The sequence below is a fragment of the Elephantulus edwardii genome, unplaced genomic scaffold, assembly GCF_000299155.1.
Source record: "Elephantulus edwardii isolate Elephantulus edwardi_28Jun2011 unplaced genomic scaffold, EleEdw1.0 scaffold00026, whole genome shotgun sequence".
Taxonomy (NCBI): Eukaryota; Metazoa; Chordata; class Mammalia; order Macroscelidea; family Macroscelididae; genus Elephantulus; species Elephantulus edwardii.
This window is the reverse complement of record NW_006399776.1, coordinates 3,275,543-3,293,840: the sequence shown is the minus strand read 5'-3', so window position 1 is coordinate 3,293,840 and position 18,298 is coordinate 3,275,543. Positions and strand designations below refer to the sequence as shown.

Below are 18,298 nucleotides of genomic sequence, written 5' to 3'. Positions count from 1 at the left end.
GGCATTTGACTGTGTGGATCACAACAAACTATGGCTGCCTCTGAGAAGAATGGCAATCTCAGAATACTTGATTGTGCTTATGCCAAATCTATACTTGGACCAGGAGGCAGTCATCAGAACAGAGAAAGGAAACACTGCATGGTTCAAAATTGCGAAGGGTATAAGCCAGGAATGTGCCCTCCATACCTTTTCAGTCTATATGCGGAAAAGATTCAGTGGCTATGAGAGTTAAATTGAGTTCCACCCACTCCAGCTGCTGCTTCTGGGCTACGCCAGACCCATCCCAAGAAAGTTTGACAGGGCATAGTATTGATAGTAGCATATATTTAGGTAAGAATTAATGACCCAGCATTTTTTTAACTTTATAAATATTTTGTTTGTTGTAGGGACCTCCAAATTTCTACAGATTATAAACACTGTAGCCAAATTAGTTGGTAGTTTTACCCACCTCAATTTTATAAAGTTGGGTTGGGGTTGGTTTGTTTTGTTTTTTAAGGATTAATACAAAACTATCTGCTATGAGGTGGAGGTTAAAGATGTCCGTAATGCCTAACTTTTCCAAACTGTTGTATCACTCCATATTTTCTGATATCAACTACTATCTTCTTCCTCCTGTTCAATATTCTCCTCATCTTTGGGGTCCATAATTTGCTGCAGTGACTCACAGCACTCATGAGCCATCAAGGAGATGGCTCATGTGATTGTGGAGGTAAGCAAATTCCAAACCTGAGAGTCAAATGCCAGATAACGTAGGGGCTGATGAACTCAAATTGGCAGATTGGAAGACATGCTACTTACTGAAATACTGACAGTCAAATGATCCAGAGCAAGGTTCATCAGGATCCAGAGCAAGAGAGAACTTTGCCAGCGCGTTCATAAATACATACTGGATGCAGACCACACCCTAAAGGAGTCCCTTCTTGACGTGAGCAAGGCAGTGCAAAAGTTTGACTTGAAGAAGGTTGGTAATAGTGACTGTGATAAGGGTGGTGACTCGAGTTACATCCCCTAGTAAGGTGGTGATTTCCACTCAGTTCCTGCTGTATTAACATAATTGATATACTGACTTCCAAATAGGGCCATAGTCCACAAGCATATACACTTATAACTCATTGCCTCTGAGTTGGAACTAACTCATAGCTGACCCTTCATTGGGTTTTCTAGGCTTTAAATAGCATAGAAGAAGATCATACATCTTTCTCTCAAGTAATCTCTGATGAATTCAAACCTCCAAAGAGACACAACCTTTGGGTTTGCTGAGAAGCTCCTTGTGGACTATAAGTTAGCCATCAGAGCTCCCTAACCACAGGCTACAATTTAGACTACACCATCAAGTGGAGGATGACAACATCATTACATTAACTGCTAGATTCTATTATTTAACTGCCAAATCAATGAAATCGTGACACAGCCAAATTCACACAACCTTGACTATCAAATGTATTCCATGTACCTTATTTATATTAGCAGCAAGTCGTCCAGTCCCCTTGGTGTACTTTATTTGCATAGGTCCCACTTAATTGTGGGGTTTTATTTTTTCAATCAACAAAGATGATGTCTAGAAAAAATAGTTAGAAATTCACTGCACTATAGGCCACTTCCTGGCCCTTCTAACTGTTGAGTTTTTCATACATGCAGGATTAACTTCTTCCCAACCAATTACCAGTCTGATACAGTCATTAACAATTTGTCCTGCAGAAGGGCAAAAGAGTTCTCAGGGTGGGGTTACTCAAGTACCAGCTCTGGAGGTCTACTGCAGGTGTCCATTTGCTGCTTGGTCAGGTTCTCCAAAAATTGTCTTCACCCTTTCTTGTTATATCATTATATCATTATGCCATCAAGTCAACTACAACTCATAGCAACCCCTATGAATAGCAGATCTAAACCTTGCTCTATCCTGCACCATCTTCACAGTCTCTGTCAGGCTCAAGTCTATTGGGGCAGTCACTGCCAGTCCTTCTTGTTAAGGGCCTTTCTCTCTTTCACCGAGCCTCTGCCTTTCCCAGCATGATGTCTATCTCCAAGAACTGATCCCTTCTGAAGAGAAATCTAAAGTATGTAAGACAAGGTTTCACCATTCTTATCTCTAAAGAACACTCTGATTGTACTTCCTTCAAGACAAATTTGTTTATTCTTTTGTGAACTCATAATACAGTCAATACTCTTCATTACCTCAATTCAAAGACATCAGCCTTCTGTTTTCACTGTCCTCTTAAGTGTATAGCAAGTGATTGCAAAGACGTGATATAAGGATAGCAAAATTCTTCAGGGACTTTAGACTTAACACAGTACTTCCCCTTTAGTCCACTCTTTCATAGTTACAGCTTTTGCTATTATAGTTTTCAAGTTATAATTCTGTTAACAGTTATTACTCAGCTGAGTCATGTGATCTTTTCAGTATCTTCTCTCATTGTTTCTTCCCCAGATTATCAGGAAAAGAAGAAACCATTCAATGGGAAACCTCTCTTGTCTTCTTAATTTTTAGTCTAAGCACAAAGTATTTAAGCCAACCACTGCATGCAGTGACCTCTTCCCATTTTAGATAATCATTATAATGTGTCAATTAAATCAGTGATCTGAGGAGGCCAACATTGCCTTTTGCCAAAAAAGTCTTCTGTTCCCATTGGAATTTGGGAGCATCTGCCTCCATAAGCAAAGTTATCCATAAGCCATCAATTTGCAACAGTTTACAGCAGTTCATGGTGCCACACATCTTCATTCAGCAGGGTTCTGGTCAGCTCATCCACAGCTATCCAAGTGAAGCTAATGGGCACCACTACCCAGAGGCTAAGAAGTCCACAGACCTCCTTACACTTTAGATCAGCCAGATGATTCATCTCATGTGGGCGAGAACCCCGGGTGCCAGTGGAACATGCTTGCACTTAGTTCATCTCTTCATTGCTGCACCTCCCCTACTTACAATCATTTAATGGACACAGGCGGTCACTTAACATCAGGTCTTTACTCACCATCTCTCTTTAACTTCTAATCCTAGAAGAGAGTTCTGATGAATACTGACTTGTCCTGCCTCAATAAATCCAGCAGCTAGCTGCTTCAAGGCTCTGGGTGGAGCTCTCCAATACTTATACAATGTCTGGGAGTCACAAAGGCTGTAGCTAGAAGGGCCACATTAAGTAACTGCATCATACCCACACCTAGTTAGCAGGTCACTTTAGAGGGCAGTTTCAATTTGACTCACATACAAAATCTTAGAATAGGATTAGAAAACATTTGTGGAAACCTGGACACCTGCCAGTCTTTGCTATAGACCTCTATATAGGATAGGCTAAGTGCTCTCTTTAGGTTTCCAGTGTTTTTTCTAAATGTAAAAGTTCTTCCTCTCTCAATTTGTAGTAACAAATCATTCTGTAAGCCTTGTTTTCTTTATGAAATTAACTGAGTATTAAGTGCTATTGCAAGGCTTTCAGATTTCACAGAAGTACGATGTTGTTTGGTGCCCTCAAGCATAGTAATCCCAAAAGAGCTGATATCTCACAGTGAGGAGTTGCACTGACAAATGCAGGTGGTTCAAATTCACCAGCGGATCTGAGGGAGAAAGAGGAATAATCTCCTCCCATGTGATTTACAGTCTCTGAATACCAACTGGAGGGTCAGCTATGAGTTGGTTTTGAGTTGAAGGCACATAACACCATATGACTGTATGAACAACAGATTGGAACCTTGACCTCTCCTGCTCATCCTCAACATCTCTGCCATACTCGTGCCTATGGTTATAGTCAGTTTCCACTTTTAACCTACTGTCTCGTAGTAATAGTTTTCTCTATATTCTTTCACATATGTTTTTGGTATATTGTTGGATACTGTCAAGTTGAGTCCCAATTGAAGAGATCTCTTATGACATAGGGGGACTACTCCATAAGGTTTTCTTGGATGTAATCTTAAGGAAACTTATTGAGAGGTTTTTCTGTGAAGCCAATAGGTGGGTTTAAACTGCCAACCTTTTGGTTAGCAGGCAAGCACTTAGTTATTGTGTCACCAAGTGTCTTTTAGAGAGAAAGACATAGCTAGAATTTTGTGTTAATGTGTAAGTGTTCATAAATGTCAATTTCTCAATAATATATAGTACTGCTCACTGTTTGAGAGCGATGCTATATCATAGAAATCTTTCCATGTATTCATGGTTAGATACTCAGATAAGATAATTAACTAGTTCATTTGCCAAATCTGTTGCCATTGATTCAGTTCTGACTCATTGAGACCATACGAGATGGTAAAACTGCCATGGGGTTTTTAAGGTGGTGGCAAGAAGCTGCGCTGCAATCCCAAAGGCACACAGTTCAAGGCCACCAGGTGCTCCACAAGAGAAGGATGGGCAATCTCCTCCCAAGTGATTAACTGCCTCTGACCCTCAGAGGGTCAGCTATGGGTCAATTCCAACTCAGTGGTACACAACAACAACAATAATCTTTGCAGAATCTGACAATAGCATTCTACTGATGAACATTTAGATTGTTTCTAGGTATAAGAGTCAAAGATAATGTGTTAAAAATGCTTGCCACATATCTGATGAGTTGTGACTATATTAACATCATAAGTGTTTAAAACTCAGAAGGTCAAGGTAGCTACTTTGAAAACGACCACATTTTATTTGAAATTTTATCTTCATTTGTAAGTTACCTTAAATCATATTAAAAATAAAGGGAAATTATTGTTTTTGTTGTTAGGTGTCATTGAGTTGAGCACAATTCATAGCGACCCTATGAACAGAATATCTAAACCCTGCTCTAACCTGCACCATCCTCACACTTCCTGACACACAAGAGCCCATTGCAGCAATCACTGTGTCAGTCCACCTGGTTGAGGTCTTTCTCTCCTTTGCCGTCCCTCCATTCTTCCTAGCAGCATGTCCTTTCCAAGGAATAGCCCCTCCTAGCAACATGCCCAATGGATGTGAGATGATGCCTCATCAGTCATGCCTCCAAAAAGCTCTCCATCTGCACTGTTTCCACTTCTATTTATTCTTTTGGTTGTCCATGGGATGTTCAGTGGTCTTCTCCAATGCCACAGCTCAAAGGCATCAATTCTTCTTCTGTCTTCTTTATTCATTGTCCAGCTCTCAGATGCATAGCAAGTAGTCAGAAAGACTATGACTTGAAACAGATGCACCTTAGTCCTCAAACTGACATTACTTCTCAATAATTTGGAGAGGTCCCTAACTGAAGATTTTCCTAGTGCAATGTGTCTCCTTATTTCCTGACTGCTGGTACCAAGAGTGTTAGTTGTTAATCTGCATGCTGAGCAAATTAGCCAAGAAGTTGGATTCTATGAAGAGGACTGTGGCATCGGGATTGGAGGGAGATTCATCAATAACTTGTTTTATGCAGATTACATAACCTTGCTTTCGGAAAGTGCGGAGGACTTGAAACACTTGTTGCAGAAGTTTAAGAAATGCAGCTTTGGTATAGATTGCATCTCAGTGTCATGAAAGCAAAGATTCTTACCACTGGACTGACAGTCAACATCATGATGGATGGAGAGGAGATTGAAACTGTCAACAGCTTCATCTTCCTTGGAGCCACAATTAACACCATTAGTTCCAGCACTAAGGAAAGGGAAATTAGGATTTATTTATCAACCCCCATGTAGTAGGTGCTAGGGAAGTAGAATAATCCATTCTTAAGATATTTATAGTCCACAGAAAGAAAGACAAATCAATGGATGAGATACAGTGTGACAAACCTGGATCGTATGGAAACATAGAAGAGGGGCATTTAAGGAGTTTTTAAAAATCCTCTCAGCTAATCTCATTTTTATCAAATAAAGAAACTGAAGCCATCATGTTATGTGACAAAGACCACACAGCCACTTAAATAGCAGAACTAACAAGAGGATAAACCTGGGTCCATCTAACTCAACTTCTGTGCTCTTTTTTTTTTTTGTAATAACGGAAAAGCATTTCTTTTAAACTAAGACTTATTTTGAAGACATAGCTAAACTTTGTTACCTTGCAGAAGGGTTAATACGATGATTATTACAGAGTAGACATGAACATCTTGAAGGATTGGAACCAACATTAACTGACAGAACAACTTCCTTTCAGGTCATCATAAAAATGTTTAAGAAGAAAAAGAGGAGTCTAGAACGAGGGCTGCATGGTGGAGGGGACCTGGGGGGGGTTTGTGGAACAATGAAAGAATCTTTTCTTTTACTTTTCCATAATTTTTGACTCATGTACTTATAACTTGTTAGTCAAATTTGTGTCTTCTAGGTTGCAACACCCCCATGATACATCTTCAAGGATATGAACATGTATGGCCAAGCACAATCAATAAGAGTGCATCTAAATTCCAAAATCAATCTCCATAATAGTCTATGTGTTTCCTACTGCCAAAGGGGCCCTTTAGAGTAGTGAGAGAAGATCTTCACCCTGAAACCCACAGCATCCCTTTTCAGCAGGAAGTAGCTAAGAGAATACGCCATCCCCTTTTCCTTATGACTCAGGGTGAAGTCTCTCTCAGGGAGGAGTGATAGGGAATGGCAAAGGACACACTGACAAAGAAGATTAATCAGAACTGGCTTTGACAAGCACTGTGGCATTTGGAGAAGAATAAACTGGGAGGAGGGTAGAGAGAATAGTGCAGCGGTGAATGAATGGAAACCCAAAATCTCTGTAAATGTTTATGAAAATTAATAAAATATAATTATGGAGAAAAAAAAAGAAGAAAAAGAAAGAAAAGGGCAATGGGGGTTTCAGATTTAACAAATCTCACATTTCATTTAATACATTAAGTCCTAGCTAGAGTGTAACAAAATGAAACAGGATGATAATTCGAAACTCCCACTACAGCACCCTGTACACACCTGTGTTCCAAGTGTCCCCATCCCACTACAGCACCCTGTACACACCTGTGTTCCAAGTGTCCCCATCCCCCTAATGTTTCCAACTCAACTATTTTCCCACCCTGTTGGGCCTGCAGATGAAGGAACTCCTTGATCCAGTCTTTGTTCTAAGACTCTTATATCTGGGTATCAGCTCAGTAAACAAGACAGCTGAGGTCTGCCAGATCATCAATAAACTCAAACAGCTGACTGATATCATATGTGATTGAAGGACTGTCGGAATTAATTATCTTATGTTCTTCATTTTACAAACACCTCCCATGCATTCATTCACAGATTCATAGTCTGCATTAAGTTCTCCCTTCTGGCCTCTTGGTAGGCTTTGCCAACAAAAGGGTGTGAGACATGGTGCGGGCTCTCTTTGGCTGCAGTTCCTGCCGATCCCCAACATCTGTGCTCTTCTTTTATATATTTATATTTAAATTTGAAATTATAAATGTTATTTTTTTAAATCCATAGTAGGCTTGGTACAATTTCTGATTTTAAAGTGGGACATTAATAGTTTCACCAAAAGTGCTAATAAGTAAGAAATACACTCTATTAAAATTTTGGGTTTTATCCATGTCTCATCACCTCAAGACCTCCTTCTATGTCTACTTCACGTTGTTTATTCATCATTTCCCTACTTCAGATACATGTAAGTTTTGTAAAGTCTTCTATCTTTAGAAGAATAAATTAGCAAAATTCTGTTTCTTTGCTCTTACGTCAGAATCTGAAAATGTTCACAGCTTTTAAAAATAGGTGGTTGAGCCTCAAGCTGCATTTACAGCTAACCTTTAAAAATAGGTGAAAGCAAAGTGAGTAGAAGAAGATTCAGAACCACAAATGTAATGACTAAAATACAATGTATTATATTTACAGAGTTAGATTGGATGGAGAAGGACTTTTGTTTTCCTGCTAAAAACATGTTGGAGATGGAAGAGCAAGGGCAAGCATGGAAGAACTTCTACTTGAAATTACCAAAAGTGGTGAGACTTTTTTTGTTTCTTTCCATACAAGAAAAAAAAAGTCAGTTACAGAATTTCTGCTTTGTAAACTTAGACTTTAAGTATAGAATACCAAATTTTTAATGGGAATAAAGTATAAAAATGTTAAATATTTAAGTTAAAACTTTTAGTACTTGTATAAATAAATCTAACAGGAAACTTGGCATAATACAAACTACAAACATCGTATCTGGTACGATGGTACACATCAAGTGGATTTTCAATATGGATTTATTGATTATATTCTCTCAGGAACTTCATGCCCACTTGAATGGATCTATTAGTTCTAAAACCATGAAGAAATTAATCGCCAAGAAGCCAGATCTTAACATCCGTGATCAGATGACCGTGATTGACAAGGGAAAGAAGAGAACTTTAGACGAGTAAGTTTGAGAAGATTCTGCGTATTCTCGTCTACCAGTATTTTGAGATTGTTTATTATTTAAAAAATAATATGTTAGTTGTTAAAGAAATAGATTACACGTGACTTTTTTTCAGTTGTCGTCGGTAATGTTTTTAGTGATGTATGTTGTTTATGAAGTTATACTGGAATAGTCTTCAGCCTTGAAAATACAGACTTTTGACTTCCTCCTTGTTTGCTGCAACTAGTATGGTGTAGGGAAAGGGGAGTTGTTATTTACCACTTAAAAATATCCCTAACATTTTATTTTCCATCACTTGCTTATCTTTCTGAATCAATGTAATTTTTGTGAAACCTGTTCTTTAGTTAGGGGCCTCTGGTAGCTTATTGGTCATGGTTCACATACACCAGCGGCTCTGTGGGAGAGATAGGCATTCTCTTCCTATGTGACATAATGCCTCTGAAAACCTACTGGAGGGTCAGCTATGGGTTGGTTCCGACTCGCTGGTATGTAACAACATTCTTTAGTTAGTTATAAATATATCAAGCTCAAGCTCATTCCTGTTGAGTACTCATAGCTGACCCCCTATCAAGTATTCAGAAGCTGTAAATGGCATGTGAGAAGTTTGCCTATCTTTTTCCTGTGGAGATACTGGTGGGTTAGAAATAGGACGTAGGGGCACAGGGCCATGAACGTCTTTCTAAAAAGGCCAGAGGAAGTGAGAATAACACAGCCCCTCACCACCCCGAGCAGAAAGCTGATAAAGAGCTTGTAGCCCAGCCCCATGGTGCCTGTAGAGCCCAAACAGCAGCAAGAGGTTCATTTATTCGTTGTTGACTCAGACTCAGTGTGGTACTGAGAGTGGGGCTTATTAGGGAAGGAAGTTGGAGAGTAGGGGAAGCAAAGACTATCACCCAATACAAGTCCAGGTTTTAGTCCAAGTTTCAAGGCACAGTTCCTCAATTGGTCCAGGCTCTGGTTTTAGTTCACTAGTCAAATCCAAATCTCCAGCAAGATTTGCCTCAAAGCAGTTGTAAGTCAGCTTCTCCTTCAAGCATCCAGCAAGAACTGCAAAAGCCTTTAACTGTGGCCAGCACAAATGCAAGAAGCTTTAGGTCACACCTTGCCACAGTTTCTCCATAGCAATGCTACAGTGTCTCCACCACTGCCAGGGTATTGCTCTCACCAGGGTCTTGTTTCAGTCTCCCTCATGCCTTGCTGCCTCAAGTCTTGCTACTACAGTCTTGCTGCTCAGTGTGGGAAGTACTCTTTGCAAGACCGTGTAACTGCAATTATAGTAGCTGGAGATCAGAGGGGGTTAACTGTAATGGCTAAAAAAGCCAACTTTTGGGCTAACACCACAGAGGTGCTTTTGGGTTAGCTGGACAACTTTCTATGGACTGTAATCATTAATCTAAAAACCTACGAATAAATTCAGCCTAGTAAGTTTCTTTAGGTGATAGATGTTTGATGACTATAGTATTTTAAAATTATCATTCATGTTGCAGGTGTTTCCAGACGTTTCAAGTTATTCATCGGCTTACAACTAGCCCTGAAGATATCCTGATGGTGAGAACTAAGGAATTTTTCAGATGGTTTAAAGTAAATTTTTTTCCCTTATTTTGTTGTACATGATATTTTGATTAAGGGTTCAATGAAAATTGTTTTCTCTCTTTTTCCTTTATGACAACTCTTAAAACCAGTGTAAGATATTTGCTCATGAGCTAATATAAAGACCATACTCATTGTGAAAACATGAGAAAAGAACCCAAACCAGCATCTCTTAAATAGAAGACAATTTGGAAGAGAAAATTTAGTTTTGCTTTTTATATATAACATATAATATGAAATATTTGGCTGCAAGTGAGAATGTCCTTAATAAGGCTTTATATGTATCGTATAAGAAGCCTTTTAACTGTCTGGGTAGACATTATAGAGAATTAATAAATTCAGCTTAGTGGTTAATTGCTAACATTGATACAGAGAAATTATGCCTCTCCTTTGGCAGTAAAAGATTAGAGGATGCCATTGTATTCGCTACAACTCCATGATGCTAGAGTCTATCGTGAAAGACTGATCTCTGACGTTTTGTAAATGTTGCTGTGTGCCATTGAGTCAGAACTGACTCATAGTTGACCCTCCAGTGGACTTTCAGAAACTGTAAATCACATAAGAGGAGATTTTCCATCTTTCTCCCATTCTTTGTAAATAGAAGCAAAGTGTTCATAGTGTTCTTAGCCATTAAGAAAAAGTGCAAAGTAAAAAGTACAACCTAAAAAAATTTTTTTTTAAAGTAAAAGTACAGGGGGGAAAGGGGGAGGGGTTTGTGCGGGGAGAAGGGTGCAACAATGAATGAATGGAATCCCAAAATCTGTAGATGTTCATTGAAATGAAAAATAAACAACCTAAATTTTAAAAAAAAAAAAGTACAACCTGAGTTCCTAGAGAATTGACCTTTAACTTATTAAGAAAGAGTTTTCCTCCATGGCCTAGATTGATCCTCATGATGAGTTAAATGAATTACTTTTTGGAGAAGAATTAACTTTATTTCAATAACAGCTGATTTAGTGCCTACAGTGTTCCAGACATTGAGTTAAGTACAAGAAGATAGGTTAAATACTAGAAGACGTATAAATGAGCATGACTCTTTCCCCTAAGGAATTTATTGTCAGGTTGAAGAGAAAGGCCTTAAATATGGAAATTCAATATAACATAGTCACCTCTGTCCTGGAGACATGCACAGAAATATATAGGAACTCAAAGGAACATTCTCTAATCGGCGACAGATTCTATAATTACTACTAGGAACAATATTCACTACAGAGACTTTAGTCTGACTTTTTCTTATTTAGCAAAATTTAAAAAATTTTACATTCTGAGAGTTTAATACTCTGTGGGTATGATAATATTGGGTTCGTTATTTATGTCTTTTCCAAGTTAGTGATTAACTTTATTAAAATGAGTCATGGAATTAAGATTTTCTACCCAGTACTGCTGGAATGAACTTTCTAAGTGGTTTGCCAAGTAAAATACACATGTGAACCAGCTGTGGAAGAAAAGCAAGAAGTTGTTCATCTGTAAACATGAGACTGAACTTGTGGGAATCACTCAAATCTCCAAGTTCAGATCATCTGGGTATAATCTCAGAGAGACAGAATTGGAATATAACTGAATCATTACGTTTCCCAACCTACATAGTTGAGACTAGACCTTGGATTACAACAAATTCACCATCTCATTACACACCATCTACACAATCATCCAGCTTTGTTCCTTTTCCAGGACACTGTGCTTGAGCTTCAGATAGAGATTAAGTTCCCAACAGCATCGCCAGTTTGGTACTTTTTCTATATTTGGTCTGTTTTAGGATTATTGGTAGATTCCCTTAGCCTTTACATTTTTGTTTACTTTGGTATTTCAGTAATGTTTAGGTGACATCATCATGAATGGAGAGGAGACTGAAACTGTCAACATCTTCATCTTGCTTGGATCCACAGTTAACACTCTAGCAGTCAGGAAATAAGGAGATGCTTTGAACTGGGGAAATCTGCAGTTAGGGACCTCTCCACATTGTTAAGGAGTAATGATGTCAGTTTGAGGATTAAGGTGCATCTGATTCAGGCCATAGTTTTTCTGATCACTTGCTATGCATCTGAGAGCTGAACAATGAATAAGGATGACAGAAAAAGAATTGAAGCCTTTGAGCTGTGGTGTTGGAGAAGAGCACTGAACATCCATGGATGGCCAAGAGAATGAACACATATGTCTTGGAGAGGGTGCAGCTGGAGTGCTCTTTGGAGGCAAGAATAATGAGGCTTCACCATACATACTTTGAGCATGTGTCTAGGAGAGGCTATTCCTTGGAGAAGGACATGGTGCTGGGAAAGGTAGGTAGAGGGTTGGCAAAGGAGAGGATGACCCTCGACCAGGTGTATTGACATGATGACTGCTGCAATAGTCTCTTGTGTGTCAGGAAGTGTGAGGATGGTGCAGGATAGAACAGGGTTCAGGTCTTTTGTTCCTGGGGTCGTTTGACTTGATGGCACCTAACAATAACAACAAGTGGCCTACAGCTCCTATAGTGGGTTGTACTGCTAACCTGAAAGCCACAACTCTATAGCTTTTTGGAAGAAGAATGAGCAGTTTCTTGCTTTAGGATTTATAGCCTTGGAAACCCACTGGAGGGTTAGCAATGAGTTGGTTCCCACTCTATGGCAATGAGAGAGAAAATTTCCTACAAATTGGACATGTTTATCACCTAATTATCATATATTTATCACCCAATTTTTATGATTAAGAATTTTTCCTGTGTTTTAATCCTACTTGACGAATTTATTGACAAATAGAACAATGTGACTTATCCTAAAAAGGTGAAGAAGAGCCTTCAGCTCCACTTGAAATGGTACCTCAATACTACCTAATCATTTTAGCTATTTTTGTGTGTACCTTTTTTAGCACTGCTCAGACGTGTGGTTTTAACTCACTTCAGTTTTACCTCATTTCTGTTTTATAAGCAGTAGTAAATGCTGGAATATAGAGAAGTGGGTGAAAGGTGGAAGCAGAAATAAAAGGTGTGGATAATGCACTGAATTGGATTGAATAGATAAATGAGGTGGTTATAGGAACTTTTGGAAATGCTGCAGCTCAGTTAGGTCAAGTCTCCTCCAAAGCAGCAATAAAGCAGGTACCGCTACCATGTGGAAGACTTGAAATAGTGTTTTTCAATCATATTTCCGGAATGCAATAAAGCTGTAACATTTGGCATTTTAATTGGGACTTTTATATTAACATCAGTCTTGTGTATGTTGCCTTTATTATCAGGTTACAAAAGATGTTATTAAAGAATTTGCAGATGATGGTGTCAAGTACCTGGAACTAAGGAGCACACCCAGAGGAGAAATTGCTACTGGTAGGATTTGATTACTTCCTAGAGGATTGCATGATCTCTTTACTGGGTGTTTTGGGCATTCATGTGTCTGCGTGTGCAATTTGGAAATATATGCACTTTTACACCATTGTATTATTCTCTATTTCCATGAGCGCAGTCCAAATTGGTTTTTCTGGGAATAGATGTACATTAATGAGTGAATTATGTTTTAACTAAGACGTAGAAAATCAGGTCAGACATATGTGTTAAAAAAGTAGGGAGAAAAATAAAGACCTTCAAAGATTATTTTTATCCTTGTTTTGTAAACTCTAAGAGAAAAGCATTTACTGCTTAAAGCAGAATTGTCTCTCAGTAGAAGCTAATTCTTGCGCCATGCATCAAAAAACTCATAAGACAATACCACTGAGTGCATGCTGAATCATATTTTTTAACAGCTACCAAAATAGAGTTGATTTCAGATACTCGTCAGGAACCAGAAGTTTTATAGGCCAGAAGCAAGCTGTGATGTAATGTGATAAAAGGACTCTGAATGGAGATGAGCAGATCTGATGTCTGGAGATAGTTCCTAGGACTCTCTTTCCCTAAAGAGAGAATCAGAAGATTTTAATAGTGTCATCGGATCCCTCTTGAGATCTTGACCATGACTTGAAGAAACCATACTAGGTTATCTCATACCTTGACAAGTGGTTTATTATAACCTGATAAACATTGAGAGATAAAATTTGGAAACTATTTTTAATAAAATAAATTGTTAAATAATAACAAAGAGAAGATTCTTATCTTTCATTTTTAAACTATAGAATTCATTCAAGCAATACTGATGTGGACACTGTCAAGAAGGACAATAAAAACTAATAGAACTGGTTTACTCCTTTTGGGAATGGAGATTCAAAAGAAAAATATTAGCCTAAGTATACAGCAGTAGGAGATGCTTAAATAAATGTTGTACAATCATTAATAATACTTGCAAGGATACTTTAATGACAGGGAAATGCCAGAATATCATGCTAAATGGCTAAGAAGAATATATATATTCTCAGTAATATCTGTTTAAAATGTATGTATGCATAAGTTTAGAAGAACAAAGACAGGTTATCTCTAGGTGATGGGATTACACTTTATTTTTATTATTTTTTTCTCTAATTTTCTGTATGTTACTTATGATTTCCCAACAAAAGAGGGAATTTTATATTCAGAGGAAGAAGCTATTTTAGAAGAGATTGTTCTGGAGAGCCTCCTTCAGAGTCTTCCAGAAAGGGAGGAATTGGGTGCCAAGCTTAGAAGAAACACTGAGTCTGAGCGGAATTGAAAAGAAAAGCAATCTAACATAGGATTTATCTGGCTAATAGAGAAATTTCTTATCCTACTAACAGAGATAAGAAGTTGTTGTTGTTATGTGCCATCAAGTCGCCTGCGACTCATAGCGACCCTATGTACAACAGCCCTAAACTCCGCTCTGTCCTGTGCCAATCACACTGTCTCTGACACTCCCATCCTAATTATCCCAGTCACTGAATCAATCCACCTCATAGAGGGCCTTCCTCTCCTGCGCCGTCCCTCCACCCTCCCAAGCATGATGTCCTTCTCTAAGGACCGGTGTCTCCTCACAACATGTCCAGAGTAAGTTAGACGGAGCCTCAGAATCCTTGCCTCCAAGGAGCCACCCGGTTTAACCCTTTCCAGGACAAATCTGTTTGTTTTCCTAGCAGTCCATGGTATTCTCAATACTCTTCTCCAGCACCACAGCTCAAAGGCATCAATTCTCCTTCAGTCCTCCTTGGTCATTGTCCAACTCTGATGCATAACAGGTGATTGCGAAGACCATGGCATGTATCAGACGCACCTTAGTCTCCAGAGAGACACCACTGCTCTTCAGCACTTTGGAGCAGTCCCTAACAGCAGACTTTCCCATGGCAATGCGCCTTTTAATTTCCTGGCTGCTGGTGCCAAGACTGTTGACTATGGAGCCAAGCAAACTAAAGCTGTGTACAATCTCAATCTCTTCACCATCCATCCTGATGCTGCCAATTGGTCCAGTGGTGAGAATCTTTGTCTTCTTGACATTGAGCCTCAATCCATATTGTAGGCTGCAGTCCTTGACACTCTGCAGCAGGTGCTTCAGGTCCTCTTCAGTTTCAGCAAGCAGGGTTGTGTCATCTGCATAACGCAGATTGTTGATAAATCGTCCACCAATCTTGACCCCACATTTCTCCTCATAGAGCCCAGCCTCCCGGATAATCTGTTCTGCATATAGGTTGAAAAGGTATGGAGATAGGATGCATCCCTGGCGTACGCCCTTCCCGATTTTTAACCATGCAGTGTTCCCTTGCTCTGTTCTGACGACTGCCTCCTGGTCCAAGTATAAGTTTCGCATTAGAACGATCAAGTGTTCTGGGATTCCCATTCTTCTCAGAGTCAGCCACAGTTTGTTATGATCTACACAGTCAAATGACTTTGCATAGTCAATGAAACACAGCTAGACATTCCTCTGGTATTCCCTGCTTTCAGCCAAGATCCATCTAACATGAGCTACAATATCTCTAGTACCACGACCCCTTCTGAAACCAGCCTGGACTTCTGCTAGTTCTCTGTTGATGTGCTGTTCCAGTCGTTTTTGGATAATCTTCAGTAAAATCTTGCTTGCATGTGAAATCAGTGAAATTGTAAGATATTCCTTAATAATTGGAACCTAGAATGTATGAAGTGTGAATATAGGAAAACTGGAGTACTGAAAAATCAAATGGAACACATGAAGCTTGACATTTAATGCATTGTTGTTAGGTGCCATTGAGTCAAGTAAAACCTACAGTGACCCTTGGAACAACAGATCTGAACTTTCCCTGTCCTTTACTATCCTCACAATCTCTGACATACTCAAGCCCATTGCTGCAGTCACTGTGTCAGTCCTTCTGGTTGAGGGTCTTCCTCTCTTTTACCAATCCTCCACCTTTCCAAACATGATATCCCTCCGTAAGGAATAGCCTTCCGTAGCAACCTGTATGTGAGGCAAAGCTTTATCATCTTTGCCTCCAAGGAACACTGGCTGTACTTGCTCTATGACATGTCTGCTGCTTCTTTCGGAAATCCATGGATATTCAGTGCTCCAGCACCACACCTCAAAGGCATCAGTTCTTCTGTCATCCTTATTTGTTGTCCAGCTCTTGGACACATAGCAAATGATTGAAAAGACCATTATCTGAATCAGGCACACCTTTGAATAATCAGTCTTCAATGCATTATGCATTAGTGAGCTGAAATGCACTGGTATTGGTAATTTTTAAACAGGCATATGATCTGCTTTACTAGGGATCAAAAATTGAAGAAGATTGGTGTTGTATTAATTTAAGAAAAAAGGTATATCAGGACCTGTTCCTGAAGCACAGTCCTGTCAATAATAGGATAATAACCATATTATTCAAGGAAGACTTGGTAGTACAACTACTCAAATATAAGTGTCAACTGCTAAAGCCAAAGTTGAAGAGTATTACTAACTACAGTCTGAAATTGATCTAGCATGCATCAAGATGTGTTATTAATAATTGATGACTGGAATGTAAAAGTTAGAAACAAAGGCTGGTAATTGGAAAATATGGCCTTGGTTACAGGGATCACATGATAGAATTTTGTACAATCAATGAATTATTAATTGCAAATACCTTTTGAAGAAACAGAAATGGTGATTATACACATGAACATTACCTGATAGAATACACAGGATTCAAACTGATGACATCTGAAGGAGCTCTGGTGGGCTAATGGTAAGGATATGTGCTGCCAACCCAAAGACATAGTCTGACTCCACCAGTAGCTCTGTAGGAGAAAGATGGACAGTCTCCTCTCAGATGATTTACAACCACTGAAAACTTGCTAGAGGGTCAGCTGTGAGTCAGTTCTGACTCCACAGCACACAACATCCACCACCGTGGGAGACTTGCTATTAACAGGTGAGATAAGGCTGGGAACCCGCAGTTGAGCAGACTATCCATTACTCATATCCAAAATTAGATTTGATGCACTTAACACTAATGATCAAAGATTAACTAGTTGAGGGATGACATCAAGAATACCATCCATTAAAAACACAAAAGGTTAAAAGCTCATTTGGCCCTAAATTATAAACCCACATTCTCTACTCTTATTAGGAATAAAGCTGGTATTATAACTTTTTTAAAAAAGTAAATGAGTTAAATTTTTTTTAAAATTCCATTTTGTTCTACAGAAGCAAATCTATGGCAGTTAAGTAATAATGTTTGCTTAGCATCCAGTTCTTTACTGAGGTATAATAATCATAACTGTGAATATGGTATAATTAGATTGAAAGGGAAAAGGTTTTACTTCTCTATTAAAATTGTGTGATTTCTAAAAAAAGAAAGCTAGGAAAGAAAGGAAAGACCAAAATGGATGTCAGAAGACACTGTAAAATGTGCTCTTCTTCAACATCGAGAAGTTAAAGCAAATGGCAGGAATGATAAAAGAGCTGAACAAAAGGTTTTAAAAGGTAGCTTGAGAAGGCAAAGCAAAGTATTGAAATGAAGTGTACAAACAGCTGGAGTTCAAACAAACAGAAAAGGTGGAGTTCAAAGGCCACAAGGAAAGAACATACTTGGCATTTCTCAAGCTGAAAGGACTGAAGAATAAATTAAAGCCTCAGGTTGCAATACTGAAGAAATTCTATGGGCAAAATAATTAATGATGCAGGAAGCATCAAAAGAAGATGGAACCAAACAACATATGCTGGTAAGGTTGTACAGAAACTGGAACCCTTATTCACTGTTGGTGGAGTTTAATATGGGGCAACCACTATGGGAGGCAGTATGGTGCGTTTTCAGAAAGTTGCAAATAGAAATACTGTTTGACCCAGCAAGTCCACTACTGGAAATACACTCCAAAGAAGCCATAACCAGCACCCGAGCAGGTATATGCACACCCATGTTTATCATGGCTTTGTTCACAATTGCAAAGAGTTGGAAACAACCTAAGTGCCCATCAACAAATGAATGGATAGAGGAGCTGTGATATATTCACACAATGGAATACTATGCTGCAGTGGAAAACAAGGAACTTATGAATATTATTCAAAATGGAGGAAATTATGCTGAGTGAAATATCTCAGTCACAAAAGGACAAATACTACATAGTGCCACTGTTGTAAGACAGGACTGACATTGGGGTTGGGAGAGACTGAGAAAGATGGGATAAAT

At 38.9% G+C, this 18,298-nt stretch overlaps 1 protein-coding gene across 1 annotated transcript in view; it reads left to right on the top strand.

Moving 5' to 3' along the window:
* The first annotated feature begins 7,766 nt into the window (after window positions 1–7,766).
* ADAL (adenosine deaminase-like) overlaps window positions 7,767–18,298 on the top strand; it is a 26,240-nt gene continuing 15,708 nt past the window's right edge. The window contains exons 1-4 of the mRNA XM_006883209.1: window positions 7,767–7,829; window positions 8,100–8,230; window positions 9,718–9,778; window positions 13,031–13,118. Coding sequence (XP_006883271.1) covers window positions 7,767–7,829; window positions 8,100–8,230; window positions 9,718–9,778; window positions 13,031–13,118 — 343 coding nt within the window. The remainder of the gene's footprint in view (window positions 7,830–8,099; window positions 8,231–9,717; window positions 9,779–13,030; window positions 13,119–18,298) is intronic.